We start from the raw sequence: 19,320 nt of genomic DNA on the forward strand, positions 1-19,320 counted from the left end.
ATTAATCGAGCTCGAGTCGAAATCGAGCTCGAACTCGAGTTCAAAATATTAAACTCGTTAGCTCGCGAGTCGAGTATATATATATATTTATTTATTTATTTATTTATTTTAAGTAGATATATATACTTTATTTTTTTATTTTAAGTATATATTTTTTTAATTTTAAGTATATATATTTTTTATTTTAATAGTAAAATTACATATATATTTTTAATATTTTATTATTTATTAAAAAATATTATTCTATTTATTTTTAAAAAAATAAAATAATTATTTTTAAATTTTTTCGAGCTCAAGCTCGAGTTCGACTCGAATCAAGTTGAACTCGAGCTCGAGCTTTAAATTGTCACCTCGTCAAGTTCGAACTCAAATTGGAGTTCAATAAAATTAAGTTAAGTTTCGATTCGATTAAGTCAAAACTCGGCTCGTTTACCGCCCTAATGGCAAGTGCATACAATTATCCGACGTCATTCTGAACACCTATTCAAGATTTAACTTTCCAACTTGTGGTCTCTAGGCGGCGATATTACCGACCGTGGAATTAAGGAGCCTCAACAAGAATCCTCGATTCTCATTGACAATTGGAGTTCAATTTCTTTGGTGTGGCCCCAAATTTCCATAGAAAATACTTTGCATGGTTTGACAATAGCAACTCAACTTGAATAGTTAAAATTTTGTGTCATACAGAAATTGTCCCGAATATTTATACCAATGCATCTGATTAAAACTTATTAGCCACAAAAAAAATTTTATTTTTTGATGAGAAGGTGACGTCATTTTCACGAAAAAGTAGTATAGGTGATTTATGAGATCCAAGTCCTGCCGGGCCTCTTCAACTCAATAATCTGGTGGAGGAGGAAACAATTGCCCCAACTGCATGGTCCATGGATGGCATGCAGCAATAGTTTTAAGGAATAAAATGTGAATAGCATAATGTTTTTGGGGATGATATAACTTTTAGGCTACTCCATGATTTGATTTGATACCACAAGAAACAGAAGAAATTATATATATATATATATATATATATATATATGGACCATTTCCAAATTTGTTAATTAGGTTGTCCCTAATTAATTACTAATTGCCTTATTAGACCCTAGTTCTTTGGCAGTTTCATTTTGTGGTTATTTTTCGGCATTCTCGTTTTTGTGGTAGTATCGTTTAGTACTGTTTACAACACAGACAAATGCAATTTTGTGCTTATTTTAACCACATCTAATGGGAGTATTTTAAATTATGACAGAGTAGGTTATACAAATGTATCGTTGCTGATAAAAAAAAAAAAAAATGAAGTCAGCAAATGACAAGAATCTGAATAGGTTATTATTTCACTTTTCACTTTGCTCCACATATTTGATATTCCCATCAACAGCAGGACAACACAATACGGCAAACGGCCCAGCTAAGCTTGTGTCCTCCCATTTATTATTGACAGTTAAATAGACCATCTTGCTTGTCTGTGGTGGTCGTGAATTTAAGGCAATTCATCAAAAAGCCCGAAAGCTGTGCAAGCAACAGAGGGCTCCAGTTAGGGGTGGGCACGGGTCGGGTACCCGTCTCTAACATGATTTGGCTGACCCGACCCTAATATATCGGATCAGCCATTTTGCGACCCTAACCCGCTCCTAATATTTTCGGGTACCCGAATAGCGGGTACCCGAAAAAAAGGGGCAGGTCATAGGGTACCCGCCCCTAAAAAAAACTATTTTTCAATAAAAAAAATTTATTTTCTACTTAATATCAACATGTTTTTCAATAAAAAAAACATGCTTTTCCAATTAATATTGGTAGAGATATTGTAATTAAAGTCCATACATCACCATTTTCACACATTTCATCCAATAATCAAATCGATCTCATAAATTTAGTACATATTAGAATATCTAATGGACAAAACGAAGTTTCATAATAATTTTGAGTACATCACCATTTTCACACATTTCATACTTCTACAACACAACAAACACAAGGATAATAAGTATTTGGTAACTTCCCTAAGGATATTATGGTACAAGACCGCATCTCAAATAAGTCAATTGTGAAATCAAGTTCGGAAAAGAATTGAATAGAACTAATTATTTTTGAAAAAAATATAACCAAAATAATGTTAAAAATCTTCCCTAACTTCTTTACATCTTTGGAATAGACCTTATGGTATTAAGGTGATGAAAAAGAAAAATAAATTTCTTGCACTAAATAAAAGAGACAAATTTAAGAGATATAATTGCAAATGAATGACACAAATATTTTAATTATCTAGCTAACAAAAAATTGAGACTCCAAACAAAAATCTTTGATTGAATTGATGCAAGATTTGCATGAAAGATCGATGGAGGTAGAATAAAAATAAAAAAGATGAAAGGGATGAACAATTTTTATAACAGAGTTTCACAAATTTTTTTTTCATTTTGTACATGTTTCACTGAGAATATTCACTTTCTTCAAAAAAAATGAGAAGAGTAGATCATATAGGATTAGAATATGAGGCTGCGAGCCACTTCACTTGCACTTAGGATTAAAAATTACAAAATTATAAAACGATCCCTACTTTTTTAATATTTATAAAATATACCCTGCGGGTCGGGTACCCGCGGGTTTTTATTTTTCTGATCCGTATCCGTACCCGATTTTTCGGGTACCCGACCCTCATCTGCCCCGCTAAGAAAAATCGGATCGGGTATCCTATTTTTCGGATCGAATCGGATCGGGTTCATCGGGTTTTCGGATCGGCGGATTTTTTTGCCCACCCCTAGCTCCAGTTGGATTACTCTTGTTTTTTTTCACAAATTGTTTTTACTCGTGGAGTTTATTATAACAAACTCCAAAAACACACATATTAAATACGACTTATAAAAGTATTATGAGTATATGACCTTTCCATCTTCCACTGACTGCTCCCTTCCTGCCTCCTTCTCCACCGACATCATTGCTACTGCCACCACCATCCCTCTCCTCTACTCTCCCCTTCCCCTCTTTTCTCCCCTTCCCCTCACCTTCCCTCTCCTCTCTGATCGCAACTCTGAGGAGAAAGAAGGGGAAAGAGGTGGCGGATGAAGAGAGAGGAGAAAGGAGGAGGAGGGGTGGATTGCGGTGGAGGTAGAGGTGGAGGGGGAGGAGGGGAGGGGTGGTGGGTAGTGGTGAGTGGTGAATTTTTTTTTATTTTTTAATAAAATTTTAAAATATCTCAAGAAACAATTACAATGGAAGTTTTTCATATATAATATTAAAGTGTAGTATTTCAAAAATACATCAAAAAACCCCCTAATTTATATGGAGCCGAGATTGGTTGTTGATTTTTTTTACCGTCTTTAATGCCAAGTTTGGGAGATGAGATTTGAGTAGAAAAGAAAAGAAGAGTACCTTTCCCACGTTTGAGAGTTTTAGTTAAATAAAAAGGAAGAGAATCCGGCTGATTTGGGAGGAGGAAGAGATCTGCTATAGTTAAAAACAATTTTCCAATCCAAATCGGGCAGAAAGCTACGAAAAAATTGCAAAATTTTTTTAAATTATCCATTCCATTTTTGAAAAGCTATTGAATGAAATATTTATTAACCAATGTATCCAAAATCATTTTTTTCTTTCATAAACTCCCAAATAATATTAAAATCTCTTGTATTCTTTTCTTATCCATTATTTTCTCTCGTAACTTAACCTTTGTCTTCTTTTCTTTTCTATCCTCAACTCACAAACTAGCCATAAGGCATAAGGGAGACACGTACTTTTGCGAGGGTAAAGGATAATGAGAGGATTTTGAGGTTCGACTAGGAGATCTCACGTTTTCACCCTCATATGGGTAACCGCACCCATGAAGTTGGGTCTCGCATACGAACAAGGATAGTGGTACACTGGTTAATTGTTTCGTGGCCTACGGGTCTTGTCATGCAGCCCACGAGAAGGCTGGACTACGGAGGGAGGTCCATGAGAAGGAGCCCAGCTCAAGTGTTTCCGTTGCTGGACGACGTCATGTAGCCGTTGCTCGGGCACTGTCTTTTTTTTTTTTTTTTCTCAGAAACTGAAATAAACTCACACACACTTAATTAGACTAAGCACGAGAGTTAACAGTTAAATCGGCTCGAAAGCAATACAAGGAGAGACCCGCAAGAAACACACATCCAACCAATTTGTGACAAGACGGTGCTCCTATGATCCTTATACCTAGAGTAAAGACCCTACGATCAATCGATATGAGATGGTGACCCAATCTCCCGTGCACACCCTCACCAGATAATGGCTTATTTTTTTTCAGAAACTGAAATAAACTCATACACATTTAATTAGACTAAGTACGAGAATTAATAGTTAAATCGACCCGAAAGCAATACAAGGAGAGAGAGACTCACAAGAAACGCACCGTCGGGTGTTATCTTTTTCTTTTTCTTTTTTTGGTAGGGTGTTTTTGTTTGTTGGGTGTAGTGGGCTTGGGATACCTTTTCGTAACGGTAAGGAACTTCACAAGCAAACATCCCCTAAAACCGACTAACCAACTGATTTTGACGCCCAGCCTAAGCCTACAACGGCCACTAACCGGTATGTTCCTTCCATATTCATTCCTAACGGTCACATTTACCCTTCCTATTTTTTCCAATTGTTGCTTAATTTACTAATTAATACATTTTTTTTGCAAGCCTATCAAGTGTTATGAGATGGTTTTTCGAAAAAGGAAAAATGTTATGAGATGGGATCACGTGCTTATCTATTACCATGCTTCATGCTCTCATCATATTTTTTTAGTACTACTAAGGATTATGTACTCTTTCTCTTTCTTTCTTTTTTTTTTTTTTGTTTTTTAGTTCAAAATGACACATAATTTGGTTTGATACATTCTAATTTGTACATATAATTATTAAGGAAACATTGACTAATTAAAATTTAGAAGTTTGTTATATCAAAATTTCATGCAAATTCACTTTTATCCCAAGTCCATGCTCATTAATGGTAACTAGTTTCATTCTTGCTTTTAACCTAATGCTGAAATTTCTTTGCTTTCATATAATATGGAATATTTTGGAAAAAAACCAAAAAATCGGCTTAATTGCCATAAATTAAATTTCAAATTTTGGTAAATTAATTTATATCCAAAGTCTATTATTGGGTAAAACAATTTGTGTTTTAATGTTTATAAGATAAATTGAACGAATTTTGCAAAAACAAAAAATAATGTGTCATTTTATTGATTTCAACTAGTTTTGTGCTTGGCTTTAGCCTTTTAAGTCTCGAACCACAAGCCTTTTGGTTTCATTTTTCGGCTTTTGAAATTAAAACGCTTTCAATGGTACATTTATAGATGAGGGTGGAAGTTGTTTTAGTTGAAAGAATTTGAATATTTATTGAATCATTAGTCTTTTGGGCAAAATTTAATGATTAATATTTAAATTACTAAATAAAAATTTGGACAACAACCGAATGTTAGACTGGTAAGAAAAAATCTAAATTTTCAATTATTGACCAATGAACACCCAGAATATGAAATATATGTTCTAATTATTTTTGCATGCTCATGTACAATTCAATAAGACTAACTTGGAGTGAAGATTATTTCATTTACTTCATCACCACATTGATGGGGGTGAGAAAATTTTTGTTATCGTTTTTTTATTTGATAAGTAAGTAGAAAAGGTGGAAATTCTTGAATAGATGGACCAAAAAAAAAAAAACAGAAGAAGAAGAAAAGAAAAACTTTAGCTGATTTGAATTTTAAAACAGTGGCGTATTTTCCCCATAAAATTCCAATCCCTCACAGAAACCCAAAATGGTAATCTTAACTGATACACCAACGCCCTCACCTGCAGTAACCGGTCACCATCCCTGAACCCCGAGGCCCCAACATTTTAAAAACCTCCAAACCCGTTCGTTTTGACGCTGGTGTTTGGCCTTCCGGCTTCCGCCACTGCTGCGTCTTTGCTATCTTCCCCACAGAGCCAACCAGCTTAAGTTTTCACACATTTCATCCCTCTGTACCTGCATTCCTCCCAGTTCTACCCTACCCCTCAAAGTCTTCTCTAATTAGCTCCCTAACGCCAATAGCTCAATTTCAGCGCCTACATTATCACCTAATCCTTAAAGGCTTAAGTGTCTGAAAAACCATGTCAGTGGCTGCCGAGCTGCACTCACCTGAAAAACCCGCTTCAGAAACCCGGAAAATTTTGGGTCCTGGAGGCAACCGGGTGCGAGTTCTTGAAGAAGAGAAGGGAAAGAAGGAGAGACTGAAGAAGAAGCATTCTAATAATAATACTAATAATAATACTGCCGCTGTTGATGCTAAGAAATTGGTGTCAGAGAGCCCGAAAGCAGCTGTACTGAAAAACAGGGTGGGTGATAGGTATTCGGAGACATCTTTCTGTAATGGGTCGGTAATGAAAAGCGTGAGTTCAAAGAGGAAAGTGAAGAACTCTAGTGGTGTTATAGCTGCTAAAGTCGTGCCCCATGGGCGTGAGACTTTGGCAGTGACTCGAGTAGCTCCGGGTCTAGTTAAGCGATGCGATTGGATCACGCCAAATTCTGGTAACTTTTCACTGTGAAATTGTTGCTATTGTTTGTTTAATGTTCCATGAGTTCATCTTAAAGAAGTTCACCTAATATAATTTCCATTGCGACCTACAAATTCCTGTCTGATGAAATTGTTGCTATTGTTTGTTTAATGTTCCATGAGTTCATCTTAAAGAAGTTCACCTAATATAATTTCCATTGCGACCTACAAATTCCCTCCAAATTGCTTGTCTGATGATTTAGGAGTTAGGACATATCTTATAATCATACATGTGTCCATAAATTAGAGGCCTTAAATCAGTTTTTGATGATGCTCTTTGAATTGATCGCGTCATACAAGTATCTCTGTCAATTGTGGTCACATTTTGTCAATTACAAGTTTACCGATCATACGCAGATCATTTAACAGGCTGCACGGGCAGCGCTGAACTTCTGTGAAAATTCATATGGCCGGGGAGATATGACTACGATTTACTGATAGCTAAAATCTGGAACCCTTTTGTTCACATGATAGCAAAGTGGAATGATAATTCGTTGCAATCAAAATGTACGCTTACGGCAATAGAAAATGAATCAAGGGAAAGGAAATAATTGTCTCAGTCGTCAAAGCAGGCAGGTGTGGTTGAAACAAACGAGTCTAGGAAGTCTGCATTTGGTGTATCTGTTTCTTTTGGAATGTATAGAATTACTTTGCTTAAAAAAAGCCATTTATTTCATTCAAACTTCAAAAGAATAGCACCACACTTTTTCCCCCGGAATCATCTCATCTTGTTCGTTCTTCTGGGAAACCATTTATGATTTCATTTAGTTAAAGTTTGAACTGCTCTTTTTTTGGTGTATTTTAGAACCACCTTAGATGGATAAAGTACAGGATTTTTTTTATCCATTATTGCAACCACCATAGGATAGTGGATAGTGAAATATTATGCTTCACCCCTACCTCCCTGCAGATGTAGCAGCGATATATTTGTTTGTTGAAAAAGGTCATCTTCTGCAGCAACAAAAGACAAGCATTGATAGTTTTTGGAGAATTACAACTGAGAAAATCTTGACATTTTGCAGAGACAATTTATGCTTCTTTCCATGATGAAGAGTGGGGAGTTCCAGTTAAGGATGAAACAAAGCTGTTTGAACTGCTTGTTTTATCACAGGCATTGGCTGAACTTCCCTGGCCAACAATTCTTCGCAAGAGAGAGACATTCAGGTATACACAATCTTCAACATAGCATCACATTCTTTCTTCTCTTCAGCATAAATGTACTCCGTTTATATAACTAATGTACAATACTAATGGTGATTAGTTGGTGGATCTCACTTACACAGGAGGATATTCAACAACTTTGACCTATTGTCTGTTGCTAGTATTGATGAGAAGAAGTTACTGGCATTGAGTACAAATGGGAATTCATTACTATCTGAACAGAAGCTTCGTGCAATTGTGGAAAATGCTAAGCTAGTGCTCAAGGTAATTACTTTCAATTCAATCTTTTCAAGTCCCTTAATCAGAACTAAAATGATGTCGAAGGCAAAGCAAAACTATGACTGTCTTTTGGACAGAAAACTTTTTTGTCTTTCTTCCAGACGTAGACTAACGTAGCCCTTGTTTCATGGTTAAGCGCACTGACTCAGCAAAGTTGAAGCCCTTATTCTTCACGACTGAATTTGATACCTCTTCCCAAAACTAACATTGTGATGGTATGCCTCGCTTGAGGAGGAGTTACATCGGGAAAGAAAGGGAGGCAGGGCCATTAAGGAGACTAACATGAATATGGTTTTCTACTCAAGACTATATAATTGATTGAATAGCTTAGGAAATTTTTGGTTAGATTTCCATGATTTTCTCCTTTTGCGCAGATCCAGCAGGAGTTTGGTTCCTTCAGCGACTACTGTTGGCGATTTGTAAGCCACAAACCAATAAGAAATGGCTTCCGATATGCACGTCAAGTTCCTGCAAAAACACCAAAATCAGAACTGATGAGCAGGGGTTTGATGCAAAGGGGCTTCCGGTGCGTGGGGCCTACTGTCGTGTATTCATTCATGCAAGTGGCGGGGATGGTTAATGGCCACCTCGTATCATGCTTTAGATACAATGAATGTAACAGCAACTTCAACGAGGATTTGGATGCCGAAGCCAAAAAAGAGACAGACGTGTGATGCTGGTGGCTTTGGAGACCACATGCGCATCAAACAAGTAATGACCACCTTGAAGGTTCATATTTTAGGACGCGGACTAATTAATTTGGTAGTTCCCTAACAAGAAATGAAACTAGTGCTACTACAATTATGATCCAGGAGACTTTTGATTCTGGGAGGAAGGGTCCTTGAGCTTGTACGTTTGTTACTGATGTGATTAGTGATTGTTCATATTCAGACTAATCATTTTCATGTAAAGTTCAGTTCTTTACTGTTGTTGTGCTTTCATCCTGCTTTCATGTCTGAGAACTGTGAGGTGACAAGATTGATTTCATACCAGCAAATTAGCATCTGCTGTGTTAAATCTCTGTCATCATGGTTTGTACTCCACTAGCACTAGCAGAGAGGTGTGTGTATTGTTTTCTTTGGAGTGATTATTTCGGGTTGAGATTTCGTTGACCATGGGCGGATACTTCGACAAGCAATACATGTGCCAGAGGCCGCGTTACGGGTAAAATGAAAGTACCTGTTAAGTTGGAATTATGCATAAGGCCAGAGGTTGATAGAATATGCTGACATTAAATGATGGGCTTCGACAAGCTACCAGCCAGCCTCAAAACTGCCCCGTTATCACGCCCCACCTCTTGTTTTTTTTTTTTGTAATCCTGCTCCTACGTGTGCATGAACATGGGATGTCAAGCCATACCATACCATAATGGATAAAAAAAGGACAGCTCCCCCCATGCATGGCCCAGAGACATCAAATAATTCTGTTGAAGATTGGTCAAAAAAGCATCAAACTTTAAAGCTCATACCAATTATGCATCGACATCGAACCTCATTTACATGTCAGGGAAGAAACAGGACGCTCCAAAAAGTGTGTTAATGGAGTTTCTATCAAAATCTTCTCTTGAAAAACAGAGTGGGAAATGGACGAGGGCAAGCAATCCCTAATCATCATCCAATACATGCATGTATACAGATGCAAATCCAATATATAGCATGAAATGCCAAGGAAACATACAAAACATGCAGTAACGTTATGCATCAATTGAAGACAAATCCTCAAAACAGTTCCAAATTTGTGAAACCCTTCCCAGTATAGCCTACATCGAAGAAAATAATTCTTGATTGTAATGGATAGATAACAGAGAATTATCTACATGTAATGCTTTGGAGACGCCCAAACAAATTATGCAGGGGTCCGCAAGAACTAACAATAGAAGGGAAAAAGAACAAAAGAAAATGAACTGAAAATCAATCCCATCCTAATCTCTACACTTAAGCAGCATCAAAGTTTGAGCTAAGTAAAATGAAAGGATCCTCCAACCACGAAGGGAGACTCTGCTCGAATGCATTTCCGGATTGCCATTCAAAGATGTCATCCATGGAATCATGCGATAGATCACTCAAATGCGAGCATTTCCGCTTCCTAGTGTGAGCTCCAAATCATCCAATCCAACTTCATGAATCCTCTCCCCTTCCCACGCCTTAACTGGTAGCTTCTCAAAGTCAAACTCTATACCTTTACCCTTTCCTGAGACAACATCCATGGGAGAAACTGGTTGAGCCATGGGTTTCATCAGATTAAAGGTTGGTGAAGTTGGCACCATATTAGGTGCATATGTTTGGAAATTCATCCATTGGCCTGAATCAATTGTGGATGAGTCTGACTCATCGCATTCAGGTATAGTGGCCGGAGTAAATCGTTGGCCTCTTGTTGGACTTGCTGGCGCAGAGGCAGCAAAGAAAGGGATGTTCAAGGCATTCATGGACTCTTTGGCAAGGGCCTCTAGATTAAAAATTTGCTTAGGAAGTCTAGTTGGGGAGGAAAGAGGTGGAGTCACAGGGGCGCTATTCGATATTCGGAGTGGAGGCAGAGATGAAGGAATGGAGTTCCTGAGAAATGCAAATGGATGAGATGCCATGTTGGGCTCCTGACGGGTTGGACTAGGGCAGGAAGAGGACAAGGGGCTCGGTTGATAAGAAGGAATTGGACTCGCAAAATAGGAAGAAGGTGGACTGGGATTCCTGGAAGAGCTTGGTGTGATGTTTGCTGAAGTGCTTCCAATCTCGATTGGAGGTGGCCTGCATCCCTGAAACATATAAATCCAAGGTCCCCATCAAAATTTAGCTATCAAACAAAACTAATTACATAAGATAGAGAGCATTATTGGTGACATTTCTTGGCATGCTAATACAAAGAAAGAAATAAGTGACTCCCGATCGATTGACTGGTACTTGAGCTTCGAAATTCAAAAAAAAAAAAAATTGAAGAGAAAAGACTCGTGCAATTAAGTAGGTGACAACTGAGAATCACATTTCGGAAAGCAGATACAACAAAAAAAAAAAGGGTACAAAAGCATGGTAGAAACTTGAAAAGCATGGTAGTATGTCTTTTCCCCAGTATCTATGTACAGCAATTGTCAACAAATTCTTGATTGAAGTTAATTCTTGAAAATAGATATTAATTGCGAGAAATTTGGATGAACCAACAGGAAGAAATTCCAGCTTGGTATTAATTACTATAAAGTTAAAAAAAAAAAGAAGATGGAAAATTGCAGCATCACAAACTCAGAGACATCCCAGAACCCGCACAAGCCCTTGTGAGAAAAGAAAGATCAAAATTCTCCAAATTCTGCCATTAGCAGATCAAAAGAACCAGATACGGTAGCTGCCGGCTGTAACCAAAAGAGCATGAAATAGCAACCTGAGATCCAAGTCAGGCAAATCCCATCTCGCAAAACTACAGATCTAAACAGACTATCAAATGCAGATCAAGAAGGAAAAAAAAATTAATTATGGGAACCAGGAAGATCCAAATAAAGATCAACCTCCATACACAGGAAACAAAATCAAGAAACGTAAAAAGCGGACCTTTCTATAAGTGGTGCCATCAGACTCAACAATCCAACCAGCTTCAGCACAGAGAGCCTTCAAGACCTCATTGTTATCACAGTGCTTGGGGAGATTATAATTTCCCTGAGCTCTCAGCCCAGCATAAATCTTAGCCGCAATAGCTCTTCTCCTCCTTTCCCTCCTCCTATTATTCTCCCTCTCCCTCCATGAAGGCTTCCTCCTCCCATTAACCACGCCACCACTTCCTCCTCCTTCTCCTCCTCCACCTCCACCACCACCGCTGCCACCGGCCGCTGATGATGATGCAGTTGATCCTCCAGCTTCCCACATCATCTTTCTTGCTTTCCGCCTGCCTCCTCTCTGTCCTTCTCGCGCACACACACACACACACACAGAAAAACACGCAGAAAACAGTTGCTTTCCCTGTGGTTATGGCCTTTATATGCAAAAAAGGTGGGGGACCCCAGATGGCAGATGGGGCGGCTAGTGCTGGGGGGAAGGAAGAGGCAAAGGAAGGGGTGAAAGGAGAATGGATTGGGAGTACTAGGCCATATACTCTATCGTAGTAGTAGTAGCAGCGTATAATTATATTGCGTTGCAGGGCCTGCAGGGCTCACGAGGAATACGCTTCCCCCTCCTCACTGTCTATGCTTTTCCCCCGACCCAAAGTTTAGACGAATCTCTCTCTGTTTCCTGTCTCTGTGTGTGTGATTGTGTGTTTATGCGTGCGTTGGGTTGTGTATTTATAATTCTTACCTTACTTACTGATGTACGCATAATTTTTTGGACGAAAAATGATGGAAGGGTTCGTTCAGTAAAGCTCAGAAAGAGAAAGGTCTGTTTGGCTGGGCACCTGGATGTTTGGATGGGTTTATGTTGACTGTTGACTTGAGTTTTGGCTGTGAGATATGTGGAAAAGTATGACAGGTGAACGGTCGGGATTCGGGACTGGGTTTCGGTTAAGGGTGTGACTTGCGAGCAGCGTATCGCGCAGGAGAAGATTGAAAAAAAAGGGCAAATGGTGATGAGTGTGAAAATACTACTGATATCGAGGAAAGGAAGCCGCGTGGAAGAGAGCAGTAACTACTACCACTGCTGCTGCTACAGTAGTACGTACGTTGGAGTGCTGCTTTATGATTGTCTGTATGCTGTAATGAAGCTGATCAGAATTCATCATCAGAAGAAGCTTTAAGAAGAACCCCCGAATTCTGGAACCGATCAGATGGTGATGCGAGTGGCACACAAAAGCTTGCTCAGTGCTCACGCACAGTGCAGAAAAGCTGGGAAAACCCCCCCCCCCCCCCCCCCCCCCAAAAAAAAGAGGAAAATGGAAAGGGGAATTATCAGGTGTTGTTGCTGCTGCTTTGGATCGGAGATGGGTTGCCTTCAAATAGTTTTGTGCCACATCTGCAACGGGAACCACCTGACCTCATTGGCATTAGCCGGGGCCGCCCAGAGAAGTGAAAACCTGTTGTTGAGATTAATTAATATTTTATTTTACTAGTTTAATTCTTTGCCCAGAGAGTTGATTTTCAAGCATTGTTGAAAAGGGTTCGAAGAGTGGGCTCCAGATTTTCACCCTTTTCTTTTTCTTTTTCCTTTTTTTCTTTTTTGTTAACCTCCTGCTCTCTTTTTTTTCTTTTTCTGGTTAAATAAAGGAAAGCGTTCTTTTACCTTGGGCTTTATGGTCCATCCGTGGCTGCTTTTTTTTGGGTTGTGAGGGTGAAGCATTGGTTCATGAATTTCCTAATGGGCTAAGATTCTATTGGTCTGCGCGAGATGCAATAATCCCCTACCAACATGGAAAAGAGTTTTTTTTTTTGAGTGACAGGATTTTTTGGGGGGGGGGGGGCGCTAAAGTTGTAAAGTTTATTTGTCCCAAGTCCCAATGGGCTACCCATGCCCAAAAGGACTTTGGGTGGGATGGGTATTGTAATTTGATATTGGATTTAAAATGGGATGCATTCCAATTGTACCCATTATTTGATGGGAAATGTTGGGAAATACCTGGGTACCCATTGGGCCCAAATATCTTCCCAAAAAATATCATTTATCCAAAAATTCATCTCTGATTTTTTTTTTCTCTTCCATTTTCTTTCTTCACTTTTCTACAAAAGAAAACCAATTAAGTAAAAATGATTTCATTTAAACAACTTAAAAAATACAAAGATAACAATAAAAATAAAATGAATTGATAAAATTTTGGTGTCTACAAGAATCAATGTTTTACTAACAACTGTTGGCGCCCTTTATGTTGATTTTATGATAATTGTTGAACTATCTACATAGATTTCTATATGCAACCCTGTTATCAATTTTTAATCAACTTCTTCGTTTCTGTGCTAGCTTTATTCAGTATTTAATGTGAATTTCTTTTGTATCAAATTTTGAAAATTTTAAGAATGTCAGTAAGAATGAATTTGGTGTTAAAAATCTTGTTTCTAGTCCTTGTGTCAGACAACATTATGGGTAAGGTTGGAATATGACTGTATATCTATCTTTTCCTTTATTTGTTAATCCAATTTTTGGTTTAATCCAGGGAGAAGATATGTTCATTCTTACCAAAATATTATGTTTTTTTAAAGTAACTGTTTATCGTTTTAGAGTGTAAATGAATTCAGAAAAATATAAATTCACAATAAAATCAAAAGAAATTTAACAAATAAAAATATTAAAGTTATATAAAAAATAAAAAAGAATTAAAGGAAAAAAATATAGAAAATAAATTTGGGTATTGGGTGGGATCAATCTAAACCCATCCCAAAGTGATCCCGCCCAAGTTAGTCCCAAAACACATATAGGTAAGATTAAACCCAAACCCATATGATTCGGTTTCATTTCGAACCCAAGCAAATCCCGCCCATTTTGCCACATCTAAATTTAACAATTGGGTTTTAACTATTTCAGCTCAATAAAGGATATGTTATAGAGTATCTCATATCGTGAAATGCATATCTAATGTAAATAACAATTGAGATTGTCCGCAGCCTATATATATTAATACGTATCAATAAACCATCAACAAGATTAGCATCCTTAATTTGTTTCTTCACCCTTGCATAGGCTCTCCATATTCCATCCTTAATTTAAACATGGATGATGATATGCCGCTTTTCAGCACTATATTTTGTTCTACCCCTTCAGAAAAAAAAAAAAAAGAATTACGAAAATTATTGGGTGGTACTCGGACACCCTTTATTTTTTAACAATTGGAGGAACGAAAGGAAACTCGGACACCCTACTCATATTTCAAGTCAATTATGTACATAATCTCCTTAATGCCCTCTGCCAAGCATCATTTATTCCTTTTTTTTTTTTTTAATACCCGAAATCAAAGCAACCTTAACAAGCCTTCAGCCCGACCGGTCAGTATCTGCGCCATCTCCAGAATCATCTCCAACTTGCCTTCGAACCGTTTATAGTAGAAGATGACGCTAGAGCGCTTTTACCAAGCCCAAAACCATTTTCGAGTTTTACAAGTTCTTGATAAACAGGACCACTGGATTAGGCCGACAGACGAACAAAAGTTAATGGTCTGCCCACTAACCCAAACTTTTAAGTAGCTCTACCCACGGATGATCCACTGCTGTAATTCAATCAAATAATGCTTAGCTGCCTGGTTATTAAACTGACACACAGCTCGCAAACAGGGAACATAACCGACTAAAACAGCAAAGATGGCACCAACAACGTTTATAGGTACCATCTTCCTCCAAATTCAACCATTTATCCATTACAAAATATAAATTTGTAAACAAAAAGCGAGATGAAGTTACAACAGCATAACAAACATCATCTGCAAGTTCCAGTTTTGCGAGTACCAAAGAACTGTACCAACGCACCATGGAGTATGCTGCAGAATTACCAATGACACGTGGTTTCTTCCCCAAATGTACAGACTTCTGACCTGACAGCACCAGCAATTCATCTCAACTAGATGTTGCCTTCACATACTATACGCAGCGAGGAAAGAACATCTGCCCAACATAGCCACCTGCCATTGCCCTCCTCACATTCGATTCAAACAACTTTGGGTTGTCCCTCAACACAGCAGCTGCATCAGGATTAAGAGGATCTTCGTGATTAGGTTCCTGCACAGAAATAAGCCCAGATTAGAGATGCCATCAAAGCAAAAAGAATAATTCCTCACAAACAGGGAATAAAGGTTACCGTGAAGAGATGATAGAGGCCATAGATAATGGTGTTAATGTTCAGCACAGGTTTCCAGTCTTCTCGAAGGATGTTCAGGCAGACATTTCCTTCCAGGTCGATATTGGGATGATAAACCTGCAATAAGCTTACCCCACTTTAATTGATTTCACAGTTGCAAGATATTAGTACCCAAGATGAAAGTAGAAAGGAAAATTAGGAGCTTGTCTACCTTCGTCTTGCATTTGACCTTTGGAGCTTCATGGGGGTAGATTGGAGAAATTTGGAAAGAGAAGACAAATGTGCCGCCCCTGGATTGTGTGAACAAGGCAAAACATCACACATTGCAATAATGTCTCATGTCAAGGGCTAAAACCATGTCCTCAGAAATCTAATTAATCAGAAAAAATAAAGTTCCTCCTCTTACCAAACACTGGCCACAAAATAAATACTCACAAATAATATCCTTCATCAGGTCGAATTGTAACTTCAAAGTTCATGAGGTCATCCTTGCCATTGGGGAATGCTATTGTACATGTTTTTGGCAAATTGAGTTCACTTATATCTACAGGGAGAAAACACCATCAGTATTATTATTTCCTAATTTCCACCACTAACACCTCATCCAAGTGAAAGAACTTTTACAGGGATGGGTGCGTGGGAATAGAAATAGAGCATAGCCTGTATTTTACTTCATTCTATGGACACAACACCAATACCAATAAAAACAAAATAAACAAAGATCCAATGTGTGCATATGTACAATCAAAGTAACCATGAGGGTTTTCCTAATTTTATCACTAAAACCTAGTAGCTTGATGGCTCCAGTTGGTGTAAGTTGAGGATAGCAACATAATTCGCATAGTACAGGCATGATAAAATCACTTTGATTTGGCACTTCCCAATAATGAAATAGCATCACCTACACTGGGTTGCTCTCTTTGTAAGTGGAAGACCTACATTAAGGGGGTTTTTTTTTTTTGAGTCATGATGAAGAAGCAATCAACCAAAGCCTTTTTTTGGGGTTTTTCAGGTGCTTGAAGATTAAGGAAAAAAGATGAGTTTCTCTCTTCTTTGAAGATTTTTGGGGTTTTTTTTGAATGAGAAAAACATTTTTTTTTTGGGAAATGGAAGAGAAAAGATACTTGCCGCTAAAGTTCACTCATAAAATTTCATCACCAAAATTAAGTCCTTAGTTCAACAATTTTGCCTAAAACAATTGCATCATAGAGGAGATCAAATAGGATCATGCAGATAAATGCCAAGTTCCAATTTCAGATGTAAATAGAGAATTTTGCATTCTGCAAGTCAAGTTGAAAAGCCCCACGTGTACATAAAGCTCAAGCAAACCAAACAATTTTGGAAGCTCCCACTGCATCACTGGCCCAAAATGGTTTATACAGATTTGAATCATAAAATCCTACTCATCCAGATCATATCACGCGCCTAATGTGTAAGCTTTCTAATGCCAAGTGTCCATTCACATGAATATGACAGAAGTGAAGGTACAGCATCCAATATACTATAATAAAGAATTGCTTTTCAGCATATTAAATGGAAGAGAACGCATAATAGAATGCTAAACTGGTTGATCAAAAGGATGAAACATCCATACTGGTTCCAGGCAGACAGAATTGTCAAGAAAATATGCCACTTCATCAGGATTTTACTATTAGAATCTTTTTACTCAAATCAAAAGGATGAATTTTGAAAACCAGATTTACTGAAATAAGACTAAACTGGTTGTGCATAAGATAGCTTGTAGAATCCTAACAGTCCTCTTATAATCTTTCCAAACCCAAAACTCCAATCAAAAACCTCGGTCAAGAAATAAAATGATAAGAAATCCCTGTCTCAGCTTTAGAAGTGCAACTGTCTGTGGCAATATCCAGATGGGTGACAATAGTTTCAATAGTCCGCAAACAAAATGTTCTTGACTACCAATACTGGCACAAAACCTGAATCTTGAATCATACCAAAGAAGATAGAAATCATTTCCTATTAAAACAGAAAGCACTAAGCCAACCGTAAGTCATAAGTCATGCAATGCAAGACGGTAAACAAGTTCTAGCAACTATCCACAAGAATCAGGGGTACGGGTGGTTATGACCTTTGTGAAGACGTAATTCTCCAGCACTTTGCTTCTTCACTGGAGGTTTTCCATTTGCATTTTCAGCAAGTTCCTTCTGCTTTTCCTTCACTTTGAACAGCTTAATCATTGTTCCTACCCAAAAAAGACAACACATTTTAGCAACAATTACAACAATAAGACAACAAGTTTGAGATGTTGTACAACAGTAGCGGTATGTTCATCGTCCCTTGATAACAGAAGGCTACAACAGTGCCTGAATAATACTTGCCAAAAAATCCCAAGAAAAACGTCTCCTTAATTTCCAAAGTAAAAGGCATTCCTCACATAGAAAACCAGATTTTACTACTCAAATGCAAGAATTTACAGGTCATGAGGACACAACAGTTGCTAACTTTAAGTAGATAAGAAACTTCTGAAGTCAGTGAACTAATAATCCTCCTCCGAGCCTTACAGAATCTTTCATCAGTAGATGATGAATAAAATCATCCCAGCAATCATGTTATTGACGTAATCAAAGTTTATGTCTTTTACATGTGATCCTCAGACTCAACCCAAGTACTAGATGATGGTAAAAAGATAACTAGTAAACAAGGCCATAAAAATTACAGTAAGTGAAAAAGGGTTGACCCCTAATGATGCGTAGCAAATCAAACAACACATATAGCGAATCCCAGATGAGCAGAATTTTAAATCCTAGGAAACAAGATCCCAGATCAAATATAGTCTATACAGTACAGAAGAATTAGAAACTCAACTATTCATTAAAACCCAGCTAGGCAAAAGAATCCCAATCATCAAAAAAAATAAGATTGAAGGAAAGGGGGAACAAAAGAGCATCTCCCATAGGTATTAATGCAAAAAATTAAAATTGAAAAAAACCTAGATTTTGTGATCTGACAAAGAATCAACAGCTAGCTATAGCCAAATCCACAAATAAGCGTCAGTATAGAAGAGGAAGGGCGACAACCTGATTGATAAAAAGGCCCAGAGAAAAGCGAAGCGAAAGCTGATTACGAGAATGATGATTGGGGGGTCGGATATTTTAGTACGCGGAGCGAAGTGGGAAAGGAGGATTGGGAGGGGGGCCTGCGATCGGAGAGGGGCTGGAATGGGGACTATTTGTATCAAATTGAGGAGAGAGAATCTGAGAGAAAAAGGGCTGAAAGCGAGTCCACTTTGGTGTTTTATTATTCTGTTGGATGCTAACCGGAGGCTGGATGACATTTGGTTGAATTAATTTCCTCTCTTTTGTTTTTCCTACAAGAAGATTATTCTTATTTGAGCTTCTGTCCTTTAATTGCACTACCTTTTGATATTTGGGACTTTGAAAAGAAAATAATAATGCTCATATCATGTCAGGAGAATAAAGTTGGAAGCAGAAAAGAACAAAGAATAATAATTTGGAGAACAAAATACTCTCTATTGTGTACCAGGAATTTGTACTATATAATGTTGTGAGAACAATCTGCTAATATGATAGGATTACTATGTCAGAACTGCATTTTGCACAAAATTTTTACATTTTTTACGAACATATTTTTGAATCACTTTTTTATCTCACATGTATCTATCTATCTGATTGTTACAACATATTTTTT

General features: G+C 37.7%; 3 protein-coding genes across 5 annotated transcripts; 1 reads left to right on the top strand and 2 right to left on the bottom strand.

Moving 5' to 3' along the window:
- Positions 1-5,874: 5,874 nt before the first annotated feature.
- On the top strand, positions 5,875-8,910 carry LOC113712094 (uncharacterized). 2 transcript variants are annotated; one of them, XR_003453227.2, is made up of 5 exons: positions 5,875-6,504; positions 7,552-7,693; positions 7,813-7,954; positions 8,106-8,260; positions 8,344-8,474. XR_003453227.2 is itself a non-coding variant. In XM_027235382.2 (4 exons), the coding sequence occupies exons 1-4, from the start codon at positions 6,087-6,089 to the stop codon at positions 8,641-8,643; spliced, it is 1,002 nt and encodes a 333-aa protein (XP_027091183.1). In that variant the 5' UTR covers positions 5,875-6,086; the 3' UTR covers positions 8,644-8,910. The 2 variants fall into 2 exon arrangements, 1 of the variants encoding a protein (XP_027091183.1); XM_027235382.2 differs by lacking the exon at positions 8,106-8,260 and having other exon boundaries at positions 8,344-8,910.
- Positions 8,911-9,724: 814 nt separating this feature from the next.
- Positions 9,725-12,707, bottom strand: LOC113712093 (protein BRASSINAZOLE-RESISTANT 1). The gene is made up of 2 exons (XM_027235381.2): positions 11,500-12,707; positions 9,725-10,718 (listed from the first exon to the last, which is right to left on the bottom strand). Exons 1-2 carry the CDS (start codon positions 11,812-11,814, stop codon positions 10,032-10,034), a joined length of 1,002 nt encoding a protein of 333 aa, XP_027091182.1. The 5' UTR covers positions 11,815-12,707; the 3' UTR covers positions 9,725-10,031.
- A 2,366-nt stretch (positions 12,708-15,073) lies between these two features.
- On the bottom strand, positions 15,074-18,923 carry LOC113712197 (NEDD8-conjugating enzyme Ubc12). 2 transcript variants are annotated; one of them, XM_027235513.2, is made up of 6 exons: positions 18,690-18,923; positions 17,741-17,854; positions 16,087-16,195; positions 15,863-15,941; positions 15,652-15,768; positions 15,074-15,572 (listed from the first exon to the last, which is right to left on the bottom strand). In XM_027235513.2, the coding sequence occupies exons 2-6, from the start codon at positions 17,847-17,849 to the stop codon at positions 15,435-15,437; spliced, it is 552 nt and encodes a 183-aa protein (XP_027091314.1). In that variant the 5' UTR covers positions 17,850-17,854; positions 18,690-18,923; the 3' UTR covers positions 15,074-15,434. The 2 variants fall into 2 exon arrangements, with proteins under 2 accessions (XP_027091314.1, XP_027091315.1); XM_027235514.2 differs by having other exon boundaries at positions 18,602-18,799.
- Positions 18,924-19,320: the final 397 nt, after the last annotated feature.

Source organism: Coffea arabica, chromosome 10e (genome assembly GCF_036785885.1).
Source record: "Coffea arabica cultivar ET-39 chromosome 10e, Coffea Arabica ET-39 HiFi, whole genome shotgun sequence".
Taxonomy (NCBI): Eukaryota; Viridiplantae; Streptophyta; class Magnoliopsida; order Gentianales; family Rubiaceae; genus Coffea; species Coffea arabica.